At 36.9% G+C, this 24,667-nt stretch overlaps 1 protein-coding gene across 10 annotated transcripts in view; it reads right to left on the bottom strand.

The window, feature by feature from the left end:
* col25a1 (collagen, type XXV, alpha 1) overlaps positions 1 to 24,667 on the bottom strand; it is a 226,343-nt gene that overhangs the window by 15,815 nt on the left and 185,861 nt on the right. For 8 of the 10 annotated variants that reach the window (XM_015377305.1, XM_015377306.1, XM_015377303.1 and 5 more), the window contains 9 exons: positions 21,108 to 21,140; positions 19,816 to 19,851; positions 15,757 to 15,801; positions 11,263 to 11,325; positions 7,706 to 7,774; positions 7,042 to 7,086; positions 3,849 to 3,893; positions 3,618 to 3,695; positions 3,280 to 3,303 (listed from right to left, as the gene is read on the bottom strand). In XM_015377305.1, the coding sequence (XP_015232791.1) occupies positions 3,280 to 3,303; positions 3,618 to 3,695; positions 3,849 to 3,893; positions 7,042 to 7,086; positions 7,706 to 7,774; positions 11,263 to 11,325; positions 15,757 to 15,801; positions 19,816 to 19,851; positions 21,108 to 21,140 (438 nt within the window). The remainder of the gene's footprint in view (positions 1 to 3,279; positions 3,304 to 3,617; positions 3,696 to 3,848; positions 3,894 to 7,041; positions 7,087 to 7,705; positions 7,775 to 11,262; positions 11,326 to 15,756; positions 15,802 to 19,815; positions 19,852 to 21,107; positions 21,141 to 24,667) is intronic. The other 2 variants (XM_015377307.1, XM_015377313.1) reach the window with 2 other exon arrangements.

The following is a 24,667-nucleotide window of genomic DNA, read 5'->3' as shown; positions in this document are numbered from 1 at the left end:
ATAAAGTGAAATAAAAAGTATATATATGGAAAAATAACAAAATAAACAACAAAAGACTGGGATGTTTATCCATCTCCAGTCTAATGTAATTTGCATTAAGTGTAATATTATCTGTTAGTATAAAAACACCTTTTCTTAAACGGCCCAGAGGCTCCAACAGCATGAAGAACAAGGTGCTCTCCAAACAAGTCAGAAACAAAGTTAAGCAGCACAAGTAAGAATGGGGTTCCAACAAAATATCGAATTCTTTTATTTTCCCATACTGCATCGTTTAATCTGTTGAAAATTCATTTTTTCTTATTTTCTGTTTTAAATAACTGTTATATCTGTTTATCCCTATATATGTTCACTCTTTTGTGCGGGTCAGCCAAGATGTACATTCTTATGCGGACATACGTGGACGGAGTTGCTCCAGCATCACCTTATATGGTAACGCTGTAGGCTGTGAGAGGAGGCTGGATGCTTACTGGGGACTTTGGGTGAGACACTCCCTAGCTGATTTTAGATCAAATGGGAAGGTGGGCAGAGGCTCTCTGCTTTTCAGAGGGTTCTCCACTGAATGATTGCGATGTAAGGGCCGAAGAGAAGGGGAGATCTTCCTCTGCAATCTGTGCTTGTAGCAATGTTTTTGTTAACCATGACTGGAATAAATTCTGTTAATGCTTAAACATGCGTTTCCTTCTTTGTGAACACTATCTGAGGAACACTACCTCCACGGTTAATAAAACAGTCAAAAAACAACTCCTATGAATGAAAAGCACCTAAGACAAACCTGCTAATAGCTTCACTACAAGGTGAAGATGAGCAGAGAGCAAAGATAACCCAGTTACCTAGCAGGGGCTGGGCTACTGGTCAGAGTTGAGCTACATCTTTGGCACTCTACATTTTGCTAGACAAGACCCAGAAGAAACATTGGACTGGTTTAAGGGGAAACGTTTAAATATGTTGGAATGACCAAGACAAGGTCAAGACCACAATATATTTAAGAACCTGTGATTAAATCTAAGGATTGCTGTTTACAAGTGAAAACCATCCAACATGTAATTTCTGAAGGACAGAAAAACAGTGGTAAGAGGGCAAAATCATACAGACTTATAAAAAGCTACTTGCAGCTGAAGTTGTTGCAAAAAGTGACTTTACAAAGTGCTGGTGAATAGCCTTGCCTTTCTGTAAATCAAATTGTCTTTCTTTACATCAAAATAAACAAAACGATAGATTTTCAAAGTACTAACAATGTTTTGTAAATAAAATAATCAAATAATCCTTTATAATTCCAGGCTGGGTGGTAATAAAAATACCAAAGGGGAGTGAAAACATTTACAAGGCGTTCTATATTACCTTCATGTGATTTTATTTTTTACATCTTAGAACAATATTTAAATGGGAAAAAAAAACATGTAGAAAAGTTGACACACTGAAATGATTTAGACAAAGTAGAACTACAGTTGAATTTTACACCTTAATCACTGAAGTGAAAGACATGCGTAGATCAGAGGGAGTTATAAGGAAAAAAAAATAAATTTGTGTGTTAGGATGTGAGTTCTGCAATACAATGTTACAGATAAGCCACACTATGACATTTAAACAACACACAGTATATTCAATTGAAATTGAAAGCATTCATATGATTACCATAAAAAGTTAAAGATTGATAACTTCAAGGTAACACTTAAGAAGTACTTAAAAAGTACAATATATGAACTATATTTGACTGTAAAATATCATTCTGTTTTTGAATAGTTAGATGTTTTTATACAAAAAAATGTACTTATAACAAATATAATGAGCAGAAGCCCAAATATCTCTGCAAGTTCTGAGTCGTCTGCGTCATGGCAACCACAAAACAGGGTTAAATCGGAGGAAACCAGACTTTCGCTCTGTTTTTCTAAAAGTGTTATGACCCCTATCTAGAAATATTTTTCATCCTATCAGATCATATGAGCCTTAACAACCCAAATGTTAAGGTTGTTTAAGATTTATATTTAAAAAATTTCTAGGTTCTACAGAAAAAACTAACATTGGAGTCAAAAATGGGCACATCTACAAATATGGCAGATACTCCCAACAAAAATACTCATAGCTTTACTTAGCGGGGCAGTGATTAACCTGTCACCTGAAGCCGAAAGAAACAACAACGTGTAAAAGAGCGTGCAATGATGCATGAAAGCACAGACTGAAAGATTAAGGTTATTCCACCACATATAGACATCAGAATTTGTTCAAAAATTATTAATTCATTATTTCAATGCATATTTTGATAATATGAAAATGAACTGCTATTGTTTGGAGTCTAAAAACAAAATATTTTTCCTCTTTTGAACATTTGTCCTTAAATACCAGTAGCCTACATATTCAAATGTGATAGGTCTATTTGACTCCCCCTCAACACACACAAAATGTTATTAATTCTTAATAAAATTAAAAGTGTTCATTTTACTCAAACACAGCTCTAATAAAACTAAATGCTTAAATGCACCAATGGTGGGTTTTCAGATATCCTAGCAGACAGACAATCAAATTTTTAATAATCTTCTTGAAGTTTAAGATAAATGACATTTCCTTTGAAATGTAAACAGATTTTTACGTAAAGCAAAAGATGATCAACTAAATAAAAAAAATTGACCATGCTGAACTTCTAAAAACAAGTCCCTTGTTGTTACACTATTTTCTTTTAATATGCTGTGTTGTGAACACCCCACATTTTTTGAACTATTACTAAAATTGTTCATTCTTATACTAAGCTTTTTAAATTTACACTCACTTAAAATGTAGAGATTCAATCTAACATGGTGAATCTAGGGTTTTTGTTAAGGCAAAAATGTAAAAAAAAAAAAAAAAAAAAGGACACAATTTCCAATGCAAAGAGATAATTAGTGTAATTTTAGGCCAAATTTGCAGAGACATTTCAAAGAAAATAAAAGGATTTTGGATCAAAATCTAAAATAGTTCTCTAATAATGTATTTTTAATGTTTTTTTTTATAACAACTAACGTGACAGGAGTAATCTTAAATGAATTGTAGGAAAAAAAAATTGTTGCATTGTTTATTATTTATATATTTTACCATATTGTTATATGTAAAGACTGTAACAGACAAAAACAACATTGACACGAGACGCTGTTTCATTCACAATACAGCAGGCATGTGGCTGGACGAGTGAGCATAAACACACATAGGGCAGGTCAAACCAGTGCTGGTACTGTGTTGGCTCCATGCTGGGACAAAGATGGATCATACGTGATGATGACACAACACACAGAATACACACAGCCTATTTACCGTGACTGTAATAGTGGTAATCCTCTGCAGTTGGCCAAAAGAGTGGGAACGAAAGGCAGGTGGAGATAAGATTACACAGGTCACTTATATGAAACTGCTGTTTCAGCACTTTTCTGCTGTTGCGCTCATGAAACTCTTAATTTATCTGATACATGAGGAAAGCCAAGTAAAAGAAAGTTTAAGTTTCAAAGAAAATAAAAAAAACTTGGTCTAAGTGATCCATGACTGAGGACTGAATGTTCTTTTATGAATCAGATCAAACCAAAAAGTCCTCTTCACAAAGATATGACAGCAATAATGTGTAATGTGTAATAAAGTTAGGCAATAAATTGTCTGACCTGCAGGGCCTCTTCAATGTTTCCATTGTAGTCGATGATTTCAGTGGCTCCTCTGTCTCCTTTTTGCCCTGGAGGGCCCTGCAACACATCAAATCCACATATCAATAGAGGTGATTGTTGTCCCCCTGGTGGAGAGGGGTTTAAAAGCAGCTGAATCTCCAACCCAGACTTTGATTTAAAGCATGCAAAATTATTAAATCAACAAACTAGATCTTAAAGATAAGTGCTTACCCTTGGACCGCTAGATCCCAAATCCCCTTTATCTCCAGCGTCCCCCTTAAATACAAATAAATTAAGAAAATAAAATTGAAATGTTTGCAAAACTCATCAATTCATGATGTTATTATATACATTTGGTCATTAATAATTAACCAACTTTGTTAATATTATACCATTTTTTTCTCCTAATATGATTATATTTTAAAAGAAAAAGTATTAACTTATTAATTGAATCTCTCAAGTTTATAAGTTGAAGGTTTTAAAACTAGATTTTCTAATGTAGAAATTACCAACAGAGCCATCCACAATTATTCCTTCCTCCAGGTAAAGATGCATACAAAGCCTTATAATAGATATTTTAGTAACATAATATTATTACGGTATCAAGAAAAGATTCCCTAAATAATAAAATGGTAAATAGCCTGTACTTTGCACTGCATCCAGTCATTCACCCATTCCTGCACACTGATTGGGGCAAGCTGCAGAGTATCCCCAGCTGCTCTGGGGCTCACTGGCAGAAGCAGATAAAAACATTCAACAGATTTTTATAAAATTCCTATATCACCAATTTAACTGAAAAATTTTCTATGTTGATCTTTGCATATAAACTTTCCATCTCAATGGAAATAAAGGCGAAACAAAAGCTATTTCACAAAAAACTCATAGGAACAGGTATTCAAATCAACCACATAGTGGAGAAGACAGTATGGGGATGGTACCCACACGGAGGTATGGGGAGGAAAGATAAAAGCTTCTTAGCTTTATGTTACAGAACTGCAACAAAAGGTAGCATTTTAAAGGGACATTATGTAAATTTTTACTGACAAAATAGAATTAAAACTGCCTTTTTATTTGACCCTTTATGACTAAAACATTGTTTGATGAGCAGACTGACAACTCAGTAGTTGAGCGCTGATGCATCTGCAAGCCTGTATCCCACAGTTTGATGGATGTGACGTCAAGCACATTCATGTTAAATAGGTTCTACCTAGCAAACATTGGAGCATCCTATTCAAGATGGATTTTGTGTATACTCAGAAGTGACCAACATTTAGCTCAACTCAGACACGAATGGCAACTCCACATAAGGTGAGAACAAGCTGCTGAGTAGAAGCTACAATAACAACACAGATGAGTGCTACAGTTCTTTGTTTTAGCCACAAGGGGCAGTATCATTAGTAAAATCATGTCTTCTGAGCCGGGCATACACTGTACGATTATTTTGCATACACTGTACGATTATTTTCGGGTGGATTCTACAGTCGTGCAAGAACTTTTTGGGAGAGTTACAGCCTCATCGTGCGTCCTACGTTGTGTAACATGGGGCTATTAGCCTCACGTGACCACCTCCCAATCGGGAGTCGTAAGGTCGGACAAAATCAAATATGTGTGAGGTGTTTGTGGACAATTCCTGCTGTTGAAGCAGAGCTTGAGTCTACGAGCCAATTTTCCAGAACCTCAAGCACTGCACATGTGCAAACAAAGGAGTTATTCCAGATTGATGAGTCCGACCAGCGCCATCTATCGGGTCTCAGTCCAACACGTGGTTTTTGGATGTGCAGTGTGATCAGGTGGATCGCATCAGAGCGTCAGGACGCCAGTTTGAGAACATGCATACTGTGAACTTTTAAACCCTGCAGCTTTGTCATACAGTTTGAGCTGTAGCTGTAGCTTGAGCTTGAGCTGTAGCTGCTTGCAACGACTGAAAATATTGCACAGTATATGCCCGGTTTTAAAGGCAGCTTCATGATCCACAAGAGCCAAGACTTTGTTTCTCACTCCCGCAGCAAAAGACATTTTGTTCTCTCAGTCCTATCTGGACTCCTTTTGGACAGAACAGTCTGGCCAGAATTTTTTTCTCGCTGTGTGTCAAACTACTGTGTAGTTATTGGACAGGATTTAGACTTGCGTGTTTGGATGCGAGAGCAAAGCTAGCCTACATATCGGTTAAACTTAAGACTGTAGTTGCGCATTTCAGCTCTGTTAGGTTAAGCAAGCGAACATATCAATTCTACTCACATGCAGCATTTCATTTATAAATGATCAGGGATGGGCAGTGCTACCTCTGTAGCACCACATCTCCCTTGGTGTGGTATTTCCAAATAGCACCAGAGCACACTGAGCTCTTATTTCTATCTGCTTCTCTACGTTAAGCTCTCCGACTGCTAAGTGCTCGCTCTGTGTGTCCTCTGCCCCGGCCTTCTCACAATCAAACTTCATTGTCATTGGCAGCTTAACTTCCCATGAAAAATAAATGTCTTTGGGCAAAAGAAATCCTTTCCTTTTGATGCATCTTCTAGATAAGAAAAAATATATTTTTTCTCATCGAGTACGCCAAGGATTTAAGATCACCAAGTGTCTTTGGATGTAATCGCCGTAAATTGAACCTAGTTGTTTTACAGGCATGCTAAAAAAAAATAAAAAAAATAAATTTAAACCTACAAGCATTTGGCATTGGACCAATTATTCAAGCACTTTGACTGAAACAGCTCATATGAGCTATGAGCTTTGAAGTAACAAACTTTGGGTAGGTTTGGCAGAAAACAAAAGATGAATACCTCACCTAAACTATTAAGTATGGTACAGGATCTATGAGGCATGTGTCTCTTGAGATATTGGAAGAATCTTGCTAAATGTGCTTTCACAAAGCCTTTCAAATACCAGCATATGTTAAAAATAGGAAAAAGTAAAAATGGCCTAATTTGTAAGCCTCAATTAACACAGAAACAGCTCATTAGACCAAAAAAAGAAAAAAAAAGGAAAACAACCAAACAAATCAACCATCTTTCAAGGTGATCCAAGTTTCCAGACAAGAATCCTACAGAAACCTGCAGGGGAAGTTGTACAGGAGGTGGCAGGACTTTACATGATTTGCAGAGATTGTGCAAAGAGGAATGGTCAAACAGGCCTCTGTTGGTATGCTCTAAATTTGCCAAATGTGGCAGCAGACGAAGTGCTGCCCAACTGAAACAACTGGGTTGGACACATTATCAACCAACGGGTGCCCATAACGCTGTCAATCGTTATGTTAACAGCTGTTGTTTAATGTGGGACTTTTTTCTCTAGTGGCATTTGTTTGAAAACTCTTTTAACTAATTATTCTAAAGCTTATTACACATCTTTCCCAGAGGTACCAGTGATTGTGGAGGCGGTTCAGTATGACTGCTGCTCAGAAAATCAGAGAAAACATCTGTCCTTTGCTCACCTTTGACCCTTTAGGTCCAGGCATTCCAGACTCCCCTTGTGAACCCTGCAATAGGTAATTAAAAATGTTAAATTATACATTATATTTATTAAACAAATCTACTTGATGAATATAGTCTAAATTAACAACTCAAATATGTGTGGTCATCTTATGCATATTTCACTGTGAAGATATCATCAACCTCCCAGACTCCTCCTAAGGGACCAACATCACCAGCTCCAAAAACCCGCTCGGCTTTTAGAGTGACGTTACTGCCGAGCAATAGAGAATGTGTTTATTTGAACACTCCCTAACTAAGCCTGGGTTTCACAATTGGGGCTCCTAACAGGATGTGTAGCAGAATCATCTGAGTCCTCAAAGTTTAGACTGAGGCTTAAGCTACCAGTAGGGTCATTGGCAGACATAAACAAAATGGTAAACTCATTTAGAGTTGGCTTACTTAACTTCTACTCCTTAGAGATCCTTGTGCTTACCAATTATGATGGATAAAACAGCTTTCTTTGTTAAAAAAAACCCAGCCTTTCTAAATATCTTGATGTAATAGGATGAAGTAAGCTCTCTTCAACAGAAGGACTGTAGATGGCAGCAAAGTTACAAATATGAACCTTTATTTCAACACAGTTCATCTGGATGGGATTGAGCATGTGAGCATAATTTCCCTAACCTTTGGCCCAGCAGGTCCGATTTCTCCACGTTCACCTTTTCCTGCTGGTCCATGGTCACCTTTCTCACCCTGTTCAGACAACAAAAACATGCTGTTTAAAAGCCTTTCACTTGTAGCACAACAAAGCGTTGCTGAATGAGATTCTTGGTGTTTTTCTTGTCTGAAGAACAGCTTTAAACCAGGGGTGTTCAATTCCAGTCCTCAGGGGCCAGTACCCTGCATGATATGTTCTTACTCTCTCACAGCTGAATAAAATGGATAAATAACCTTACCTGTATGTCTTCCATGTCAGCAGAGATCTTCTAATGAACTGTTTATTTTATTAGGGCTTGTTGAAACAATAAAACCTTAGTTTTAGAGCTCCTTTTAACCATGAGAAGCAACTTTCAAATGTATGGCATCTGGGTTGGTGAGATTTTGAATAAATGAAATCATTCAAATGTGAGTTGGATTCAATTAGTTTTATTTTCTGCAGCAAGTGTTGATTCTGCAGCTTAGATTCTCTCTAAAGGACAAGTGAACCCAAAGATCCGAAAGATGGCGATGCAAAACATCGTCTTTCTCTTTTAAATGACAACTACTACACAGTGCTGTGCAAAAAAAACCTATTTCTTGTGTTTTTCTGCTTTACTTTGCACAAAAAGCAGACAGATTTTCCTTAGATATTTTATAAAGTTATTCATCAGTGTTTCTCCTGGCCTATTCAAGGTCCTTCAATAGTCTGACTTTAAAAAAAACGAATAGATAGTTAAATTTTGTCATGCAAATGTCATTGAAAGCATACTGTGTACTTTGGGTTAAAAGTGTAAATATAGTGAAGTAAAGGACATGATGTATGATTGATTTAGGTTAATAGATTAACCTTATTTGAAATGTGTTTCTGCATAAAATGATATAACATCAATCAAAGGCCTGATACACGACCTCAGAGTTACATGATCCACTGCAGTTGGTGCGGTAAGTTTTTAGTTAATTGCTCAAATAGAACCACACTGTCGGTGCTAAAATGCTATTTTCCATCTTCTTGTTTTATCCTTTGGATATTTACTAGACCATGTTTTCCTTTTAAGGAATTGCCCTAAAATACTAGCTAAAATTGCTTGTTGTGTTCTTGGTGTATTAGTTGTATTCTTCTCAGGTCTTCTGGATAAACACCTTCAAGAATCAAGCTAAGCAGCTCAGGTGCTTTCAACTGCATAACTAAAAGTAGACCCAATGCTGAAAGATCCCTTGATCTTTAAAACCTTTTTCTATAAGTCAGATTGAAGTGGTTCGATGAACAAAGAAACAGACCATTGAAAATGAAGAGCATTGGGAAGAAAAAAAGTACATAAGCAGTTAGTGTCTAATACAAGGACCTTTGAATAAAAGCGTACGGTAGTAAGTTTTAAGGAATTAAAAGACAACTTCGGTACGTAGCAAATGATACAATGGCAATATATCAAAACATGCAATGAAATTAAATTGCTTTCCTCTTATCTGATTATTTATAAAAAAGAAATGTCGTTAAGATTCAGGGGAAACTGCATCTGAGCAGTAGTGGGACCCTCAGAATTAATCAGAATTCCTTCACCTTAAAAATACATCCATCTAACCTAAAAACCAGTGTCTATATTAAACAATATCAATGGAAGGTGCTTTGCATCTACTACTTTCATTGCTGTTTAGCTGGAGAAACACCCATTACAGAAGAATACTACAGCAGCTGTGAGTGCAACTGAAACATCTAGCTAGATTTAGCCACTGCTTTCAGTGGAAATAAATAAGCACCCCTAAATGCAACACAAATATGTGACAGAAACATGGGTCATATTTTATACATATCTATGTATCAGCCAATGGTTTTTTTATGCAAAAAATTATCCTCCTCATCTTAATCCTTCTTTAAATGTGTTAACTTTCCTTCATGATAGGTAAACTGCAGTTATCTTGTGTGGAAGTATATGCACTACTATTGGTGCAAAATTAGTTAAATGATTTTATTTACACTCTAATTTATTGCGGCTGTTTTCAAAACATTAATTTTAAAAAGTTATTTCAACTCAACTCAAACTTTATTTATAAGGCACATTTAAAACAACCGGGGTTGACCAAAGTGCTGTACAGGAATCACAGTTAAGGAACATAAGATTAAAAACTGAAGGCTAATACATAAACTAAAATATAAAATATAAAAAAGAATAGGATAAATGTTTCAATTAAAATAAATGTTAAAATAAACTACAATTTAAAATAGAATTTTTCCAATTTATTTGGTAAATAAAGAGAGAAAAACTGACAATACTGTATTATTTTTCATTTCCAGGGGGGAGGCACCATTTAGTACTTGTGGACAGAGCCCCTGAAAAGGTTAGCACTGCCCCTGATCTTACAATTCAAACTGTGAGATCAGTGGAAATGATGTCAAAGGGGTTTTTGCAGCGTCAAGTTCAACCTCCATTTCCTGGTGCAGTGGGGAACTCTTCAGAGTGCTGCTGTTATCATTCAGCTCTGCTCCAGTCCTTTTGGAGTCAGGTATACATCACCGTGATCATTTATTTCCACAACTCTTCCTCACTCATCTGAAACACCTACAGGCACACAAATGTACGGCAAGTGTTTTGCGCCAAAGAAATTAGATTCTTTCGACGCAAATTTTTTATCAACAGGCTACAGGAGACGCCATGTGGGTTGGGAATACGGACAAAATATGTTGTTTTCAAGCACATGACTTCTGTTTATTAACATCCACATCTCATCTCATCTCAATAGAAAGCACAGATAAATAAAACGTGCATCCCAGCCCATGCAGCTAAAACCTCTTAAACTAAATGCATTATTCTTACATCAAATGGCAGCTCTGCAAATGACACTTTCTGCAGCTTTACAGACCTTGTAAAGTAATTGCATGAAATAATGGATGATTCAAATATTTTGATTTGTAGATATTTTCTGAAAACTGTTGCACCTTTTAAAAATTGGGTACCACCCCAAGAATAAGTTGATAAAGCTAAATAAGTTCTGCAAAGCTTTTCTTTTGTCCCACTGCATATCCAGCACTTAGCATAAAGCAAAACCTTGTGGCTCAGTTGTTATTGGCAAACAAGAGAAAACCTCTCTGCACCAGATTCTCTTCCAAGAGAGTAAAATCAGCAGCTTAAAAAAAGAACCTACAAAGCCCTTATTTATATGTAATTTTATAGTAATAAAAAACCCAGTTATTGAGCATCCAGCTGAATTTCTGCCTTTGGTTACCAATATGGAATATAAAAATGTTCCTTGAAGCAATACAGGGTGATGCAAAGAGAATATATGTGGATTATCAAAGTACTGCAGACAGCCTGATGTTTTGATCATCACCCCATGGCTCCAAAAATTGATAATGTCACAACCCAAATGAAACATCAGAGGATTAGCTTCTTGTTGCAGCTTCAACGTGACATTTGGAAGAGAAAGTTTTAATAACATCTGTGACATGACAAGAAGGTATCAGCAGTCCTGATAACAGAGTGTCATTGAAGTCTGTCAAACATGTTGTAGCTCATTCACCACTACGACAGAAAATTTAAGCCACTCACTTTAGTTCCTGGGAGTCCTGGAAGTCCCGGTTCGCCCTGGGGGCCGAGAAATCCTGGCTCACCCTGAAAAACACCCAAATGAAGGAGCAACTATTACTCACTTTTCCAATGGGTGTTTCTGATGAGCGTTAAAAAGCACATGTAAGATGAGTGGCCGAATATATTCACAAGGACAGGCATGCACTTACTGCTGCTCGTACACTCCCACATGCACACAAACAGACTAAAAATTGCATGCATAAATCACAGACGAAGACAGGCAATTTGTTAATTGCGTCTAAGTCTAAGTTTCACATATACTAACATTTTTCTTCTTCATGAGTGTGAACATATGAAACGACTGGCATTAAAAGAAACTCATCAAGTCTCTAAGGTAGAGTGTGCAGAACGGGTTACTTAACATTTTTGCTGGGCTTCCAGTAATGGGATGATGCCGCATTGAATTTGTGCTGTTTTTGGTTCTAAAACATGTTTATTATTATATCCATAACAACCATAGTCCCCTCAGTACTCAAGAAGCCCTGGATGAAGTAATATGCTTAAGTTTTACTAAGGGTTTAACCTGTATTTGGAGAAATACACTAGAAAAAATTTGACTCTATATACGTTTTTTTTCTTGAAATAAGTGCATTTGTTCTTGAATTGAGGAGGTAAGTGAGACACTTTGGCAGTGGAGCAAGAAAATTTATATTTAAAATAAGAAAAAAAAATATTGCATTGTCTTATTTCGAGTGCATATTATCTAATTATCTTATTAATAGTAAAAAATACTAATTCCATTGGCAGATCATCTTATTTACCTACTCAAATTATGCGTTAATACACCTAATTTAAGAAATGTCGACTTATTTCTAGATCGTTTTTGCAGCGCAGCAAAGAATGCAGATGAAGAATATACTACAAGTTAATCTGAGAACTTGTGAGAGTGCCATGTTAGAAAAAAACTTCTTAAAGTCAAACAAAAATACAGGCAGTATATAAATGGGAAATAACAGTTTTTTTGTTTGTTGTTTTTTTAACAAGGAGAGAAATATATATATAGAGGGATATTAAGAAAGGGAGAGAGAAGCACAAACCAAAACACAAGAACAAGCCTCAGCCTCATGCTAGTCTCAGCATTTATACAATTCAGACAATTTTTCAAGCCAATGGTCCTGAAATATATTAGCGTGGTTACAATAACATGATCGGGGAAATAAGTTGTTATGTTCCGGTTAAATGCTTAACTTATTTTTTCCAAACTTCAATAAAAATGATCCTAAAGCTTTGACCAATCAAATGTCCTCAATCAAATACTTTGTATTTTCTAAACTGAGGTTGTAAAGACTTATATACTGTAAAGAAAACCAGAAGGTTTTTATTTCAGAAGAAAGGAGAAATTTGATTAAGCATGGATCCAATTTCCAAATAGAGAGGATCCTAAACGGAGGTGGTCAAGGCCAGAGAGGATTTCTAAAATCTGTTCATTGCCAAACGATTCAAATCTTAAATGATTCAAGTTAACAGAACCATCTACTGCAAAGACCTCTAAACTACTGCCATCTTTGTCTGTGTGTATTCTCTGTCCTCCCTGCATTGTCATGGCAGTAAGCACAAAACAGGCTTAAATTGGAAGGCAACCAGACTTTTACTTAGTTTTTTTACTAAAGACGTTTTCAACACCTATCCAGGAGTCTTTGTCAGTTTTGTCAACAGATTCATGTAAATGTTTTTCGGCTCGCTCTGCAACCAACAAACCGAAATTGACAAAGATTCCTGGATGGGTGCTGAAACAGCTTCAGAAAAAAAACTAAGCGAAAGTCTGATTGCCTCCAATTTATGCCTTTTATGTCCTTGTTGCCATGTTTTCATTAGATGGTCATTTTTACTGAAAGCTGAATTTAATGAGGTCTCGTGGTTTGAAATGTCACAACACTAAAGCATTACATGTTTTCCAGTTGCTCCAAAATGTGACTTTTTTAAAGAACTAAATACTTTGAGGCCTACATATAACTGACACCTTGAATCCAAATCCAAATTATTTATGAAGCAGATAAAAAAAGCTAATTGTTCATCTGTGTATGAGTCTGTTCTGAAATAGATTTTTAATTGAACAACTGCTAGACCTTAGTATCTAATAATGTGTAAACTAGTTCTTAGAAATCACTTTCTTAACGGTAAAGTGGAGGATTTTCACAAAGTTTTGAAAAGATCCGCCCTCTCTACTTTAAAAAAACAAAAAAAAAACACAAGCACAACCCTGTACCCACTCCCGAGAAGGGATGCCTATTAAACGTGTGCAAGAGCATGCACAAGCCCATTTCTCCTGGTGCACGCTCTGTTTAAAAGTTGCTGTTTGCATCGCTCATACAAGCTTAGTTTCCAAAAGAAGATTTGTAATTTTTCCACTATATCAGCCTCCCCACCGGTAAGTGAAAATGTAGACAAGCACACAGGACGGTCTTCCGTAAACATATCACCAGAATGATTGACAATTAGGAGGACCACTTATTTAGATGATCCACCAGAAAAAGAACATCCTCCACTATACCTACTGTATAAGAACTGTTGAGGAGTGAGCTACTTCTGACCATTTCACCTTTTGCCATAACATACTTTTTCAAACATTTTACAACCAAAGATTTAAAAAAAAATACATAATTGAAAGCAGTGATAATATTTTATAAAAATTGTAAAAAAAAAAAAAAAAAAAAAATTAAAAAGGCAGTTCAGATTACGGAAGAGGATTAGGGCCACTGAAAAAAAAAAAAGTTTTGTTTAAAAGAAACAGCAGTTTGGGAAAACGCCGAGTGACAGGATACTTTTCAGCTGAAAAATTCCTCCACCTCTAATAAGACACTAATTACTGAAAACCTCTCTGAAAGGTATTGAGGACGATCTTTTTTTCCCGGGTGGATCATCTAAATAAGTGGTCCTCTTAATTGCCAATCATTCTGGTTATATGTTTATGTAAAGCTTTCCTACATGCTCGCCCTGTTAGCTTTCTTTTCTGTGCATGCACACTTTCAGGCGTGTATCTGTGGTGAACTACGGTTTTAGACAGTCATTGAAAATCACCTTTCTCTACGCAGTTCTTTGAAAATGACCGAGGGTTATAAAATTGTCAACGAAGTGTATGAGAAGAAAAGAATGCTTTGCACGGAGAGCTCTTCTCGCAAAGCATAATGGGATTTGCTGTCACAGTGACCCGCTGTTTCCATAGGCTGTCGCTACCCAACAGTGGCATACAATAACAAAGGCTACGTTCACACTGCAGCCTGAAGTGACCCAAATCCGATTTTATTTGGCCCATATGCGACCTGGATCTGATCTTCTCATGGCTGTATGAACAACACAGATCCGATTTCTTCCAATACCCAGGCCACTTGGCTATGTGGTCCTGTTTCCAACACGAATCTGATCTTTTCAAATGCAACCTGTTTCTGAACGGCCAGGTCGCATTTATCCAGCCTGAATGCCATTAATGCCCGACACAGGTCATTATTCTGGGTCTTGCTATGAAGAAGCGGCAAGAAAAACAACAACCATGGCGGACGATGATGTATTTATGTTTAATCATCTTGAGAAGATTGTGTTTTTATGCTTGGGAAAGTTTGCTAGATACGCTCCAGCACTACCATCCATGTTTACTTCCGTAAACATAGAGCATGCTGGCCTGTGAATTCATTTTGTCCTCTACTGCTCCTGTGGGACACTTGCGTTGTACGACTACAGTTCACACAAGAGATCACATACAAGTCGCATATATTTGGAAATGTGAACAGCAATGCAAAATAATTGGATTTTGCAAAAAAAAATCCGAATTGAGCATCAAGGCCTGCAGTGTGAACATAGCCTAAGATGGTGCAGGCACAGTGCGGAGGAGGAGTTACCTGACCAACGGAACAAAAAGCAGTGATCATCTCTCCAAACGGTCAATTAACTGAGTTTGCTATAAAGTCCACTATATAGTCCCCGCTGTATGTGGACACAGTAAGCTTATATGAGCTACAGTATGAGCACAGCACATTTTAAACAAGGTGGACCCGAATAGAAATGGGCTTGTGAATGCTCTTGACCATGCATTTTTTTAAGTGCAGAGGGTGGATCTTTTTTTCCACAATACCTTTAAGTATTCTAAAGCATCTGAACAACAGTTGATTTTCAATACTTTTTGAACTGACACGTTTTACTTCCAGCAATGGGGTTAAAGCCCTAAAATATGTATTCTATTTACTTATATTTACTCATATGCAGAATATTAACACTAATGTCCACAGTTTTTACTGCAACTGAAAATTGTTCTGCAGCTGCTGCAGATGGAACACTCACATCTGCGTGCAAATCCATCAAAGCCCGGAGAAAGCAAAATTGCTGGACCACAGTGTCATGTGAGCCACGAAAGAGGTTGAACTGAGTTGCTCTGAGCTCTCTCAGATAGGCAGAAGCGGATGGACATGGACAACACTGGGTGGACATGACTGAGAGGGGGGATGAAAACAGCGTAACAATTACCTTTATCCCTGGTAGTCCAGGCAGCCCTGGAAGTCCTGGCTCTCCCTACACAGGAAGAGTGTGACATGTTACAGCCAAGCCAAGCTAAGCTGAGTCAAGCCTCATTTGTAGGCTCGTTGTTTTTTTTATTAGCTCTGCATGTTATTTCCTGTTTGTGTTTTCACTGGCTATCGCGTGGCTGCAGCTCTGGAAAGCGGTCCCCTGGCTTGAGTTGATTGTCATTTGTTTGGGGGGTGGGGGGAGGCATTAGCAGAAAAGAAGGCACATGCGTTTTTGTTTTTTTTATACTAGCTCATGCAGCTGTAGCTTGACAGTCTGATTAGTACTTGTTATAACAACCCTTCACAAGGAGCAGCAGACTTTCAGCATGAATACTCTATTGGTTCAGACAGATGTGAAAATTTCCAGTTTCTAAAAAGGAAAAACTGTTAGATATGTTGGGTTTCATTCGCAAAAGCTGTTTAGGAGAGCTGCAATGGCTTTAAGATCATTAGAGTTTGGCAGTGTGGGAAGCTCACAATTTTTTTAAATATATTTATCTGTTACAAAAAAAAAAAAAAACGTCCTGAAGTTTGAACAGTGAACCAACTTTTGGTGAGAAAAAAAAATCCCCAAAAACTCAGAGGTCATGTCCTTTTTTAGAGAAATCTGTTAAGACTTGAAAGATAAAAATTCTGACAGGGAATAATTTACAGCTCAATTAGGCCCATTGTACTTATGTATTCTTAAAAAGAAATGACACTCTGGGGATCAGAGAGGAGGCCGCACAGTTACTTAGTGGCTTATAAAAGGGACTTTAAATTAATGATTAAACATCTTTCTTGTGGACAAACACTTTACCAGCAGTTACTGGCAATCATCCAATGGGAAATTTCTAATTAGAAGAAAGATCTTCATCTCTAGATCTCTAGAGATGATTGGAAATGTCTTGTGCTCCTGCACAAATAAGTTAGTCGTGAAGTACAGCAGAAAATAAGACTATGTGTGTTTCCTCTGCAGCTTACAAAGTAAAACCGATTTGCAAGAAAAAGAAAAAAAAATATGAAAAATTACAAAGTAGAACACACAAAATATGTCACCATAAAAATAAAAAAAAAGATCTAACACAATCTCAGTATAAGTCATGTCTTTTTAAATATGCACCTTTTCTGCTGCTTTAAATCACTTTTCATCACAATGTGTTACAAAGCTTACAAAGATACCTATACAGTGTTTTGCCCTTCAACCAAACCTTTTCAACTTCTTCTTACCTTTTGTCATGATAAATCACAACCTTCCATGAACTTTGTTGGGATTCTATATAATAGAGCAATACAAAGTAGTGGAGAATTTCTGTGGATTCAGTTCTTTACAAAACCATGTTTTTCTTTTGGGTTACTTTTTTAGCAGCTCCTTTACATATAGATATATATTCAGTACTCGAGTTGAAAATAAATAAAATCAAAGATGTGGGCTATTATGACTATGAAGCTGATCCCAGTGGTTTAATTGTCCTCTGCATTTGTCCCTAGCTATGTAGAGGTAGTGATAGCCACACCAGTCCAGGAACTGCCTGCAGTTCTACTGTAAGGTTACTTGTACAAGGTCAATCACCGGCATACCTGACATGTATCAACCATACCATGCATATTGCTTCAGGTTAATAGACTATATTAATTAGGCTATGTATACTTCCAAAAAAAAAATAATAATAATAATAATAACCATACCCCTTTTTTTTTTTTTTTTTTTTTTACAACTACAGTACTGTATATATTTACTTTTTAAATCCAATTGGATTAGAAAAATAGCAATTTATCACAGATTCTTAAGTAGATTCTGAAACAAATGCATGAGCCCTAATTAAAACATACCACTGTAGCTTTAACTTTATATCTAGGGATGTTTTCTGATGCACAGTCTTTTTTTTTCAGGTGTCATTGTCATTACATTGTCACAAGTACAGAGCAACAAAATGACTCTCTGCATTTAACCCATCCCCTTGGGGAGCAGTGGGCTGCCATTGTGCGACACCCGGGGAGCTGTGTGAGGTGAAGGGTCTTTGCTCAGGGACCCAGAGTGGCAGTCTGTGGGAGTGGGACTCGAACTCAAAATCTCAGGATTCCAAGTGCAATGCCCTAACCCCTACCCCCTTGGTGTATTTGTTATTTTTTTTACATGAGGAATTAAACAATGCTCAATCAGATGTTTAAAGCTTAAGCTATTTATAACCTTACCATGCATCTATGCCCCAATAACTTTATGCATGACCTGTCGGTATGCTCCCTGGGTTTCACAAAGCTGTCATAAAACAGCTGAATTTCTACTGCAATTAAAGCACTGCACAGCTGCACACCTTGGTAACTCTGAACACTGTTTGGAAAAATTAAGGTTAGAGGTCCAAATCTTCATATTGCTTCATATTGTTTTTTTTTTTTTACATTGAGTATGCATATTACCTCAGTGCATTAAAGTAGTGGTTCCAAACCTTTTTTGGCTTACGTACACCTTTGCCATTTTATCATGCTATGAGGACCCCTTGGCCAAAAGTGTTACTTTGCAAAAATAGAAAGTTCAAATGACAAAAAATATGTCAAATATTCATTTAATTTCCTTGACTTGAACATTTATTTTTTAGACATTTAATTCTTTCCAATTAGAATAAAAAATATCATAAATATGTATCCTGGAATTTGAAAAAGTGCTCTTCTGAATAAGTCCCCTATAAACACATCTAAACTTGACAAAAAAAAACTAAATATTCAGATTCAATGTCATAATGAAACACCTGACTTTCTCCTGAATCCCCAGCAATGAGATGTTTTAGCCATTTATCCTTGACTGCAGCTGCTTTGGAGTGTTCTTCTCTTCACTCACAGAGAAGTAGTGCAGGTGCACAGTACCAATACCCACTCTAGTCTTTCATTAAAGTTTTAAAAAGGAAATGTTTTTGATTTATTTTGCACAAGGGTCTTTACAGAAAAAAAACCCACTCCAGCCCTATTTTATTGTATTTCTTTATCTAGGAGGTAAAATATTAAATGTTTTCATGTACCCCTTGCAATGCATTCACAGACCACTAGGGGTACTAGTACCCCTGGTTGGGAATCACTGCATTAAAGGGTTACCTCTGGGTACTCAAGCTTTCTTCCACAGTCTAAAGTATGTTGGGTTAATTTGTCTCTCTAAATTCCCAATAAACACAAGTGCATGGTTGTTGGTCCTGTTATTCTTTCTTCTATGTTGCTTATGATGGACTGGTGACCTGTCCAGGGTGTAGCCTAACCCTCCCTTCATGTCTGCTGGAAAAAGGCAACAAACCCTCACAATGCCTCACGGATTAGCAGATATAAAGAAGATAACCAGGTGAAATTATACTCAAGGAAACTTTTTTTATTATTATTAATTAGGGAATCTTTTAAATATATTTGGTTCCTTTTAGAGGTATCAGTTTAAAGTGGGATGAATAGAATTACATGTCACATTGTTCTGTTCTTGATTTGTAAATGTAATTATTTCCTTCGCCTCTAGGATCAAAGTTAAGCACCACTGTGTATTATTCTATAAAACCTACTAAAATACATCACAGTTGGTTAGTTCAAGGATGTAAAGCACCTTTGAAGGCAATAAACAACATAAACAAGATGCCATAGCAGCAAACCTTGCTTTTTAGTTGCACTGCTGCAAAGCTACCTAATGAGTCCCGTAGAGTTAGACAAAACTACATAAATCCTAACTAAAAAGGGAAACCAACAAAGCTGTTAGTATGATTTCTCAGATTATATCGACTGAAAACTAAATGACAGATAAAAAAAATTCAGATTTATATGTCAGATTTATTTGAGCCTTCATCATATAGAAAACAAATATTTGGCACAACAGACTCCACTAGCTTTGAGATAACCAACCTTTAATTGAAATATCTTGGAATAAAAGCTTCCCCTTCTATTGAGTACGTCTAGGTATGGGCATTTGCACTGTGAACAGACATATCAGTATCTACAGACAGTATCTGTCTGTTGCATGTTTCTGTTCAGTCATGAAAAAATATTTAGATTTAAAGAAAGAAAAAAATATTACCTTCTGTCCGCTCCGTCCAGGTTCTCCCGGTTCCCCCTGCAAAACAGAAAGCTCTGTTTTTCTCAGCTGCTCTATTTCCAGGTATTTTCTAAATAGTATTGCAACAGATCTCAGGGGAACATTTTATTGTTGATTAGACTTTTTCAGACCTAAGACCATATTTATACACAGTTATATGTATTTTTGACGTTTTTGGGTGTGATAGAATATTTAAATCCTAAATGCTGTGTTCCCGTTAGCTTTAAATAAAAAACAAACAAACATCTCAATCAATAGAAATAAAGGCTTGAAAAGTTCAATCTGTTTTAACTTATGCAATTTGTGTATTGTTCCGGAAATAAAACACAACTATGTAATAATATTCTAATTTACTGAATATGACCCTAAACACATTGTTTTATGCTGCAATCAGTGCTACTTGAGATTCAGTGTTTTGCCCAGGTACAGTGTGAAAAGTGATGAAGCAAGGCTTAAACTGATAAGGTTACAAATAAGACTACACTAGATTTTAGATAATATAGATAAAAAAGTCTCCTTAAGTCAAGAGATCAGCCATTTTTTTTGCCATGGGCTGTACATGCTTTTATCCAGGGTGGTAATGTGTCAAAGTGAGGTTAAATTTGTTTAAAATATGAAAATGATTTAGTTTTAAATTGAGCAACAGGTTAAGACCACTTACGTTTCCTGAGGGCATCTGTGATTCATCAAAAATTGGTGGATTGTGCAAATTATAAAAAAGATTCTTAGTAGTAGAAGTGGTAGGAAGTCAAACATGAAGTTACCACACTGTTAGTACTTGGTAACCTGCTGCAACTGGCCTCATATTTGCATTGATAAGCCTCCTGAAAAATGTATTGTGCCTTTTAAATGGAGCCTGACAAACTTATAACTTCTGTTTTTGTCTTTCATTAACCCTCTTATGTGCAATTTGGAGGTGTGTGCACCAACAGATCGGATTTTTTGTAGCCAGAGTGGTTACAAGACAAAATACTAAAAGCATTATCAAATAGTAGCAAACTGTTTCCTGTCAAAGATAAAGTGTGAAATATGTTTTTCCCCTTCTCCTTCCCCATTATGGCTCATATCTTTCCACAGAGATAAAGGCAGCGTTATAGGGAACCACCTCACGGTGGGGACCTGGGAAGCCTTAAGAACGTGCCAAAGGCAGTATTCTGCAGCACGCATGGCCCTAGTTAAACCGTCCCCTCCGTTAAACCGTATCCATAAAGTGCAACTGAGAATCACAAATACAAGCCAAACTAAAACAATAGAATCATGTGTTTAGGATTTACCTTGATGCCTGCTGCAGAGGAGCCTGCATCACCCTAAGGGGAAAAAATAATACAAGAAATTAATTTATAACACAAAAAAAAACATGTTAGATTTAGTTTTATACATCACTAGTGCTGCCTGCAAGGTTAAAACTAAAACTTTTATACATGAAGGCAAAGGTTCCAAAGATGATTTCAAAAGAACTTCATTTACTCAACAATGATGAACAAAAATCACAAAACAGCTGCATTTCTGTGGTAAAAACAGTGTGGAAATCCAATTAGAAAGAAGGCTTTTTGCTGTTTTAAACAATGAAAGCCAAGTTTACCTTCCCACAGACCTCTGATACAGCGTTTAAATAGGCTTCAGAGCTGGAAATCATTTCAGTGTTTTTAAAATGTCAGAGTGCAGCTGCTTAGTGATCATGACATGAGAGCTGAAATCTAACACTATAATAGAAAAATCCACAGTAAAGAAGGTTAGAGGTTTGATAGATGTACTGTAACCGTTTGAAATGTACATTTCTCCAGGTAATGCATTGAACTGGATGGAGACAGAGCTACTTATGTTGCATTCTTTTTTTTCTTCCATCTAAGTCCTCCAGACATCCAGAAGCGAGGCCCTCTGCTACGCATCGCATTACTACTGCAGTGTACAGTTAAAGCAGACATAAAACAAGGGGCCAATAAGTGTAATTATGGGCGGTTGGTGGGAAAACGGAGCAGGGAGGAGGAGACTTGGTGCCTTCAGCTCTGGTGTGGACTCTGCGGTTTCACTACACATACGCCTCACGCTCAGAAGTCACAGCAGGAATGCATCTCGCCCTCAGCTTTTTATGGGAATCATTATGATGCATAGCGCACAAGTCAGTGTTTAATTGTAGCCCATTTTCCTTTTTTCTTTTCCTCTTCGCAACAAACTGCATTACTGTTTGCAGCTGCGCTTCTTTTTGCACACCCTGGGACGCCTCTTTGAGCACATCGACGTGCCATTCTGTTTTATGACCATTTTCATAAGTTAGTCAGGGTATAAGATCTCAGTGAATACATGTATTTTTACAGTCTGCAGCAAAATTAGAGTTCAAGTTACAGTTTATGGCAAAGAAAAAGGATTCCAAATCATTTTATATGATCAAACAGGAACGGTTTTACCCCCATGCTTTAAGGGCAGATCTCATGTTGTGGTTGACCAAAAAGATATAATAAAACTGGTCAAATTTATAGAGCAACCTTATCAAATGCAAAACAAACACACAAATCAGAGTTTGTTTTCACCTGTTGCTTGTTGGCACAGATATTCACATCTGCACCTCATCTCAAACAAAGAAGTAACAAGAAAGATCTAAGCTTGTAAAGATCATAAGCAAAACATGTCAGCAAAGTTCCTAGCATAAACAATGCTTTTCCCACAATTAATCACAGCATGACCACACTGTTGAGAAGAAAAATGAATTTATAAGGCACTTTTTACAAGAGAAGCCCGCATCAACTCTTGTAGTGGTACTAGAGGATTCTACATAGGCGATTAACACTTTGCTCCCTCTGTCGCTTCTGTTGCGACAGATCTAACACCAATGACAAGAGCCAAACGCGAGTTATGGCCATACTTTAATCTCTTCCAAATGTACGCCGTATGAGATGGAAAAAGTGGTGGAGCTGGAAGGTAAGCTGAGGTGTGGGAGAGAGAGAGAGAGAGTGCTGAAATGTCCCATCTGGGCCAATTATCATGTGGAGGCAGCAGAACGGCAATTTAACCACAGGGCTGAGTGGGACCAAGAGCTGTCACCGCAGCTCCTTCATTACGGGCACCCAGACCTGTCGCCACACACTGGCATTGAAGTATAATAGCCCAATGGTCTTATAATACACGCTTGGTCAATCGGGCCATTATCCAGCTGTTTGCTTGGAGAGGAAGATGTGCAAATGAGATGGAGGGAATTTATTTGGGAGCAGAGAAGCTGGGACGGAGCTGCGACGCATGTCATGCCACAGCAGCCCTCAAGCATAGCTCTTATTTAACATTACGGCCTTTAGAAACGATGACCAAATCCACTGGCCTCCGCTTAAATATCAGCCTTACTCATTCCGCTATATATGTGAGGTTTGGAGGGCAGATGGAGCCTAGCAACACTTTAATTGTGGGCCAAGACTCAAGACCTTCAGGATGTAAAAATTATTTTTTGCCACATTGCAATTGAAGCTGGAGCTTCCCCAAAAAACAAAATAACACATTAGTAGGGTTCGTTTAGTTTTTAAAACCGTAAATCATTTTTTTTCAATCTGCAACTTTTCAAAACAAGATGAGTCACACTTAATTTCACACCTAGTTAAATACTTAGACAGTAAATGGCTCAGAACTAAAGCTTTTAACTGCGGTAATGATTTGTTTTAAATGAGGCCAGAGAGGGGACCAGCAGACACTGTTGGAAAATGTAATTTTCTCTGCTGATGAAGGCAACACAGACTGTCCTCTCTGTATGTAAAACAAGAACAGTGGCGGAAAATGAAAACAATTACTTTATAACACTGCTGTCCTTTGGCTTGCCTAAGTATTGACAAAGTTTAAAATTATTTACATTTTGTCATATTACAGTAGAAAACCTAAATCTCTCACTGCAATTTTTTTTTTTTTACATAAATAAGTCATTTTTTTTTTAAAATAAGTGCATTTCCTTAAATTGAGGAGGTAAACTGAGGAAAAATGCCAATGGAACAAGACAATTTACATTTAAAATAAGAAAAAAACATTGCATTGTCAAATTTTATGTGCATATTATCTAATTATGTTATCTTAACAGTTAAAATCCTCATTCCGTTGGAAGGTCATCTTATTTACCTACTTAAATTAAGGGTAAATATACTTAATTTAAGAAATGTTTGCTTTTTTCTAGATCGTTTTCGGAGTGCAGCTATTTGCATTTTATGAGATTAACTAAATGTGGTTCATAGCCGTCAAGACAAAGCTGCTCCTGACACATTGCTTAATGTGAAACAATAGCAGTTGAAGCATCAAGCTGTGAGGATGCTTTTTTTCAGCAGGGGGGAAGACAACTGGTTGTAAATGATGGGATGTTGCATGAGAAGGATCAGAAGTAGGTTAATCTTCATTCCAACAAAATCTTAGTCAACTGAGGAAAGGAAAACTAAATGTACTTGTTTTCATAATCATTGAGGTGTTTAAAAAGAGGTGAGAGGAAGCACCAAAGGTTGAATAAAGTTCTGCAACGCTTTAACCTCTGTCTAGCATTTGAAAAAGTTGTCTTCCGATAGGAAATCTCAGAGTTAATGCATAGATGCATTAGGGCAGAGGTCTTCTACCCTGGTCCTCAGGGCCCGTTGTCCTGAAATGTTTTAGGTGTCTCCCTGCCACCCCACATCTGACCTGAATGAAAAGGTGATAAACAGGATTTTGCAGCATTTTGTGGCTGCCAAGGAGGTAATGCAATGGTTTAAATATTTTATGTTTCTCCACTTTTGCACTTCCTTTTTTAGTTTCATTTTTCATGTCATTCTGTTTTGTTGGTCATTGGTTTATTTTTCATTCTGTCTTATATTTAAGCCATGTTGCATTTTTTGAGTTA

The sequence above is a fragment of the Cyprinodon variegatus genome, unplaced genomic scaffold (assembly GCF_000732505.1).
Source record: "Cyprinodon variegatus isolate N-32 unplaced genomic scaffold, C_variegatus-1.0 Scaffold151, whole genome shotgun sequence".
In the NCBI taxonomy this organism is placed as follows: domain Eukaryota; kingdom Metazoa; phylum Chordata; class Actinopteri; order Cyprinodontiformes; family Cyprinodontidae; genus Cyprinodon; species Cyprinodon variegatus.
This window is presented reverse-complemented; position numbering and strand designations above follow the sequence as displayed.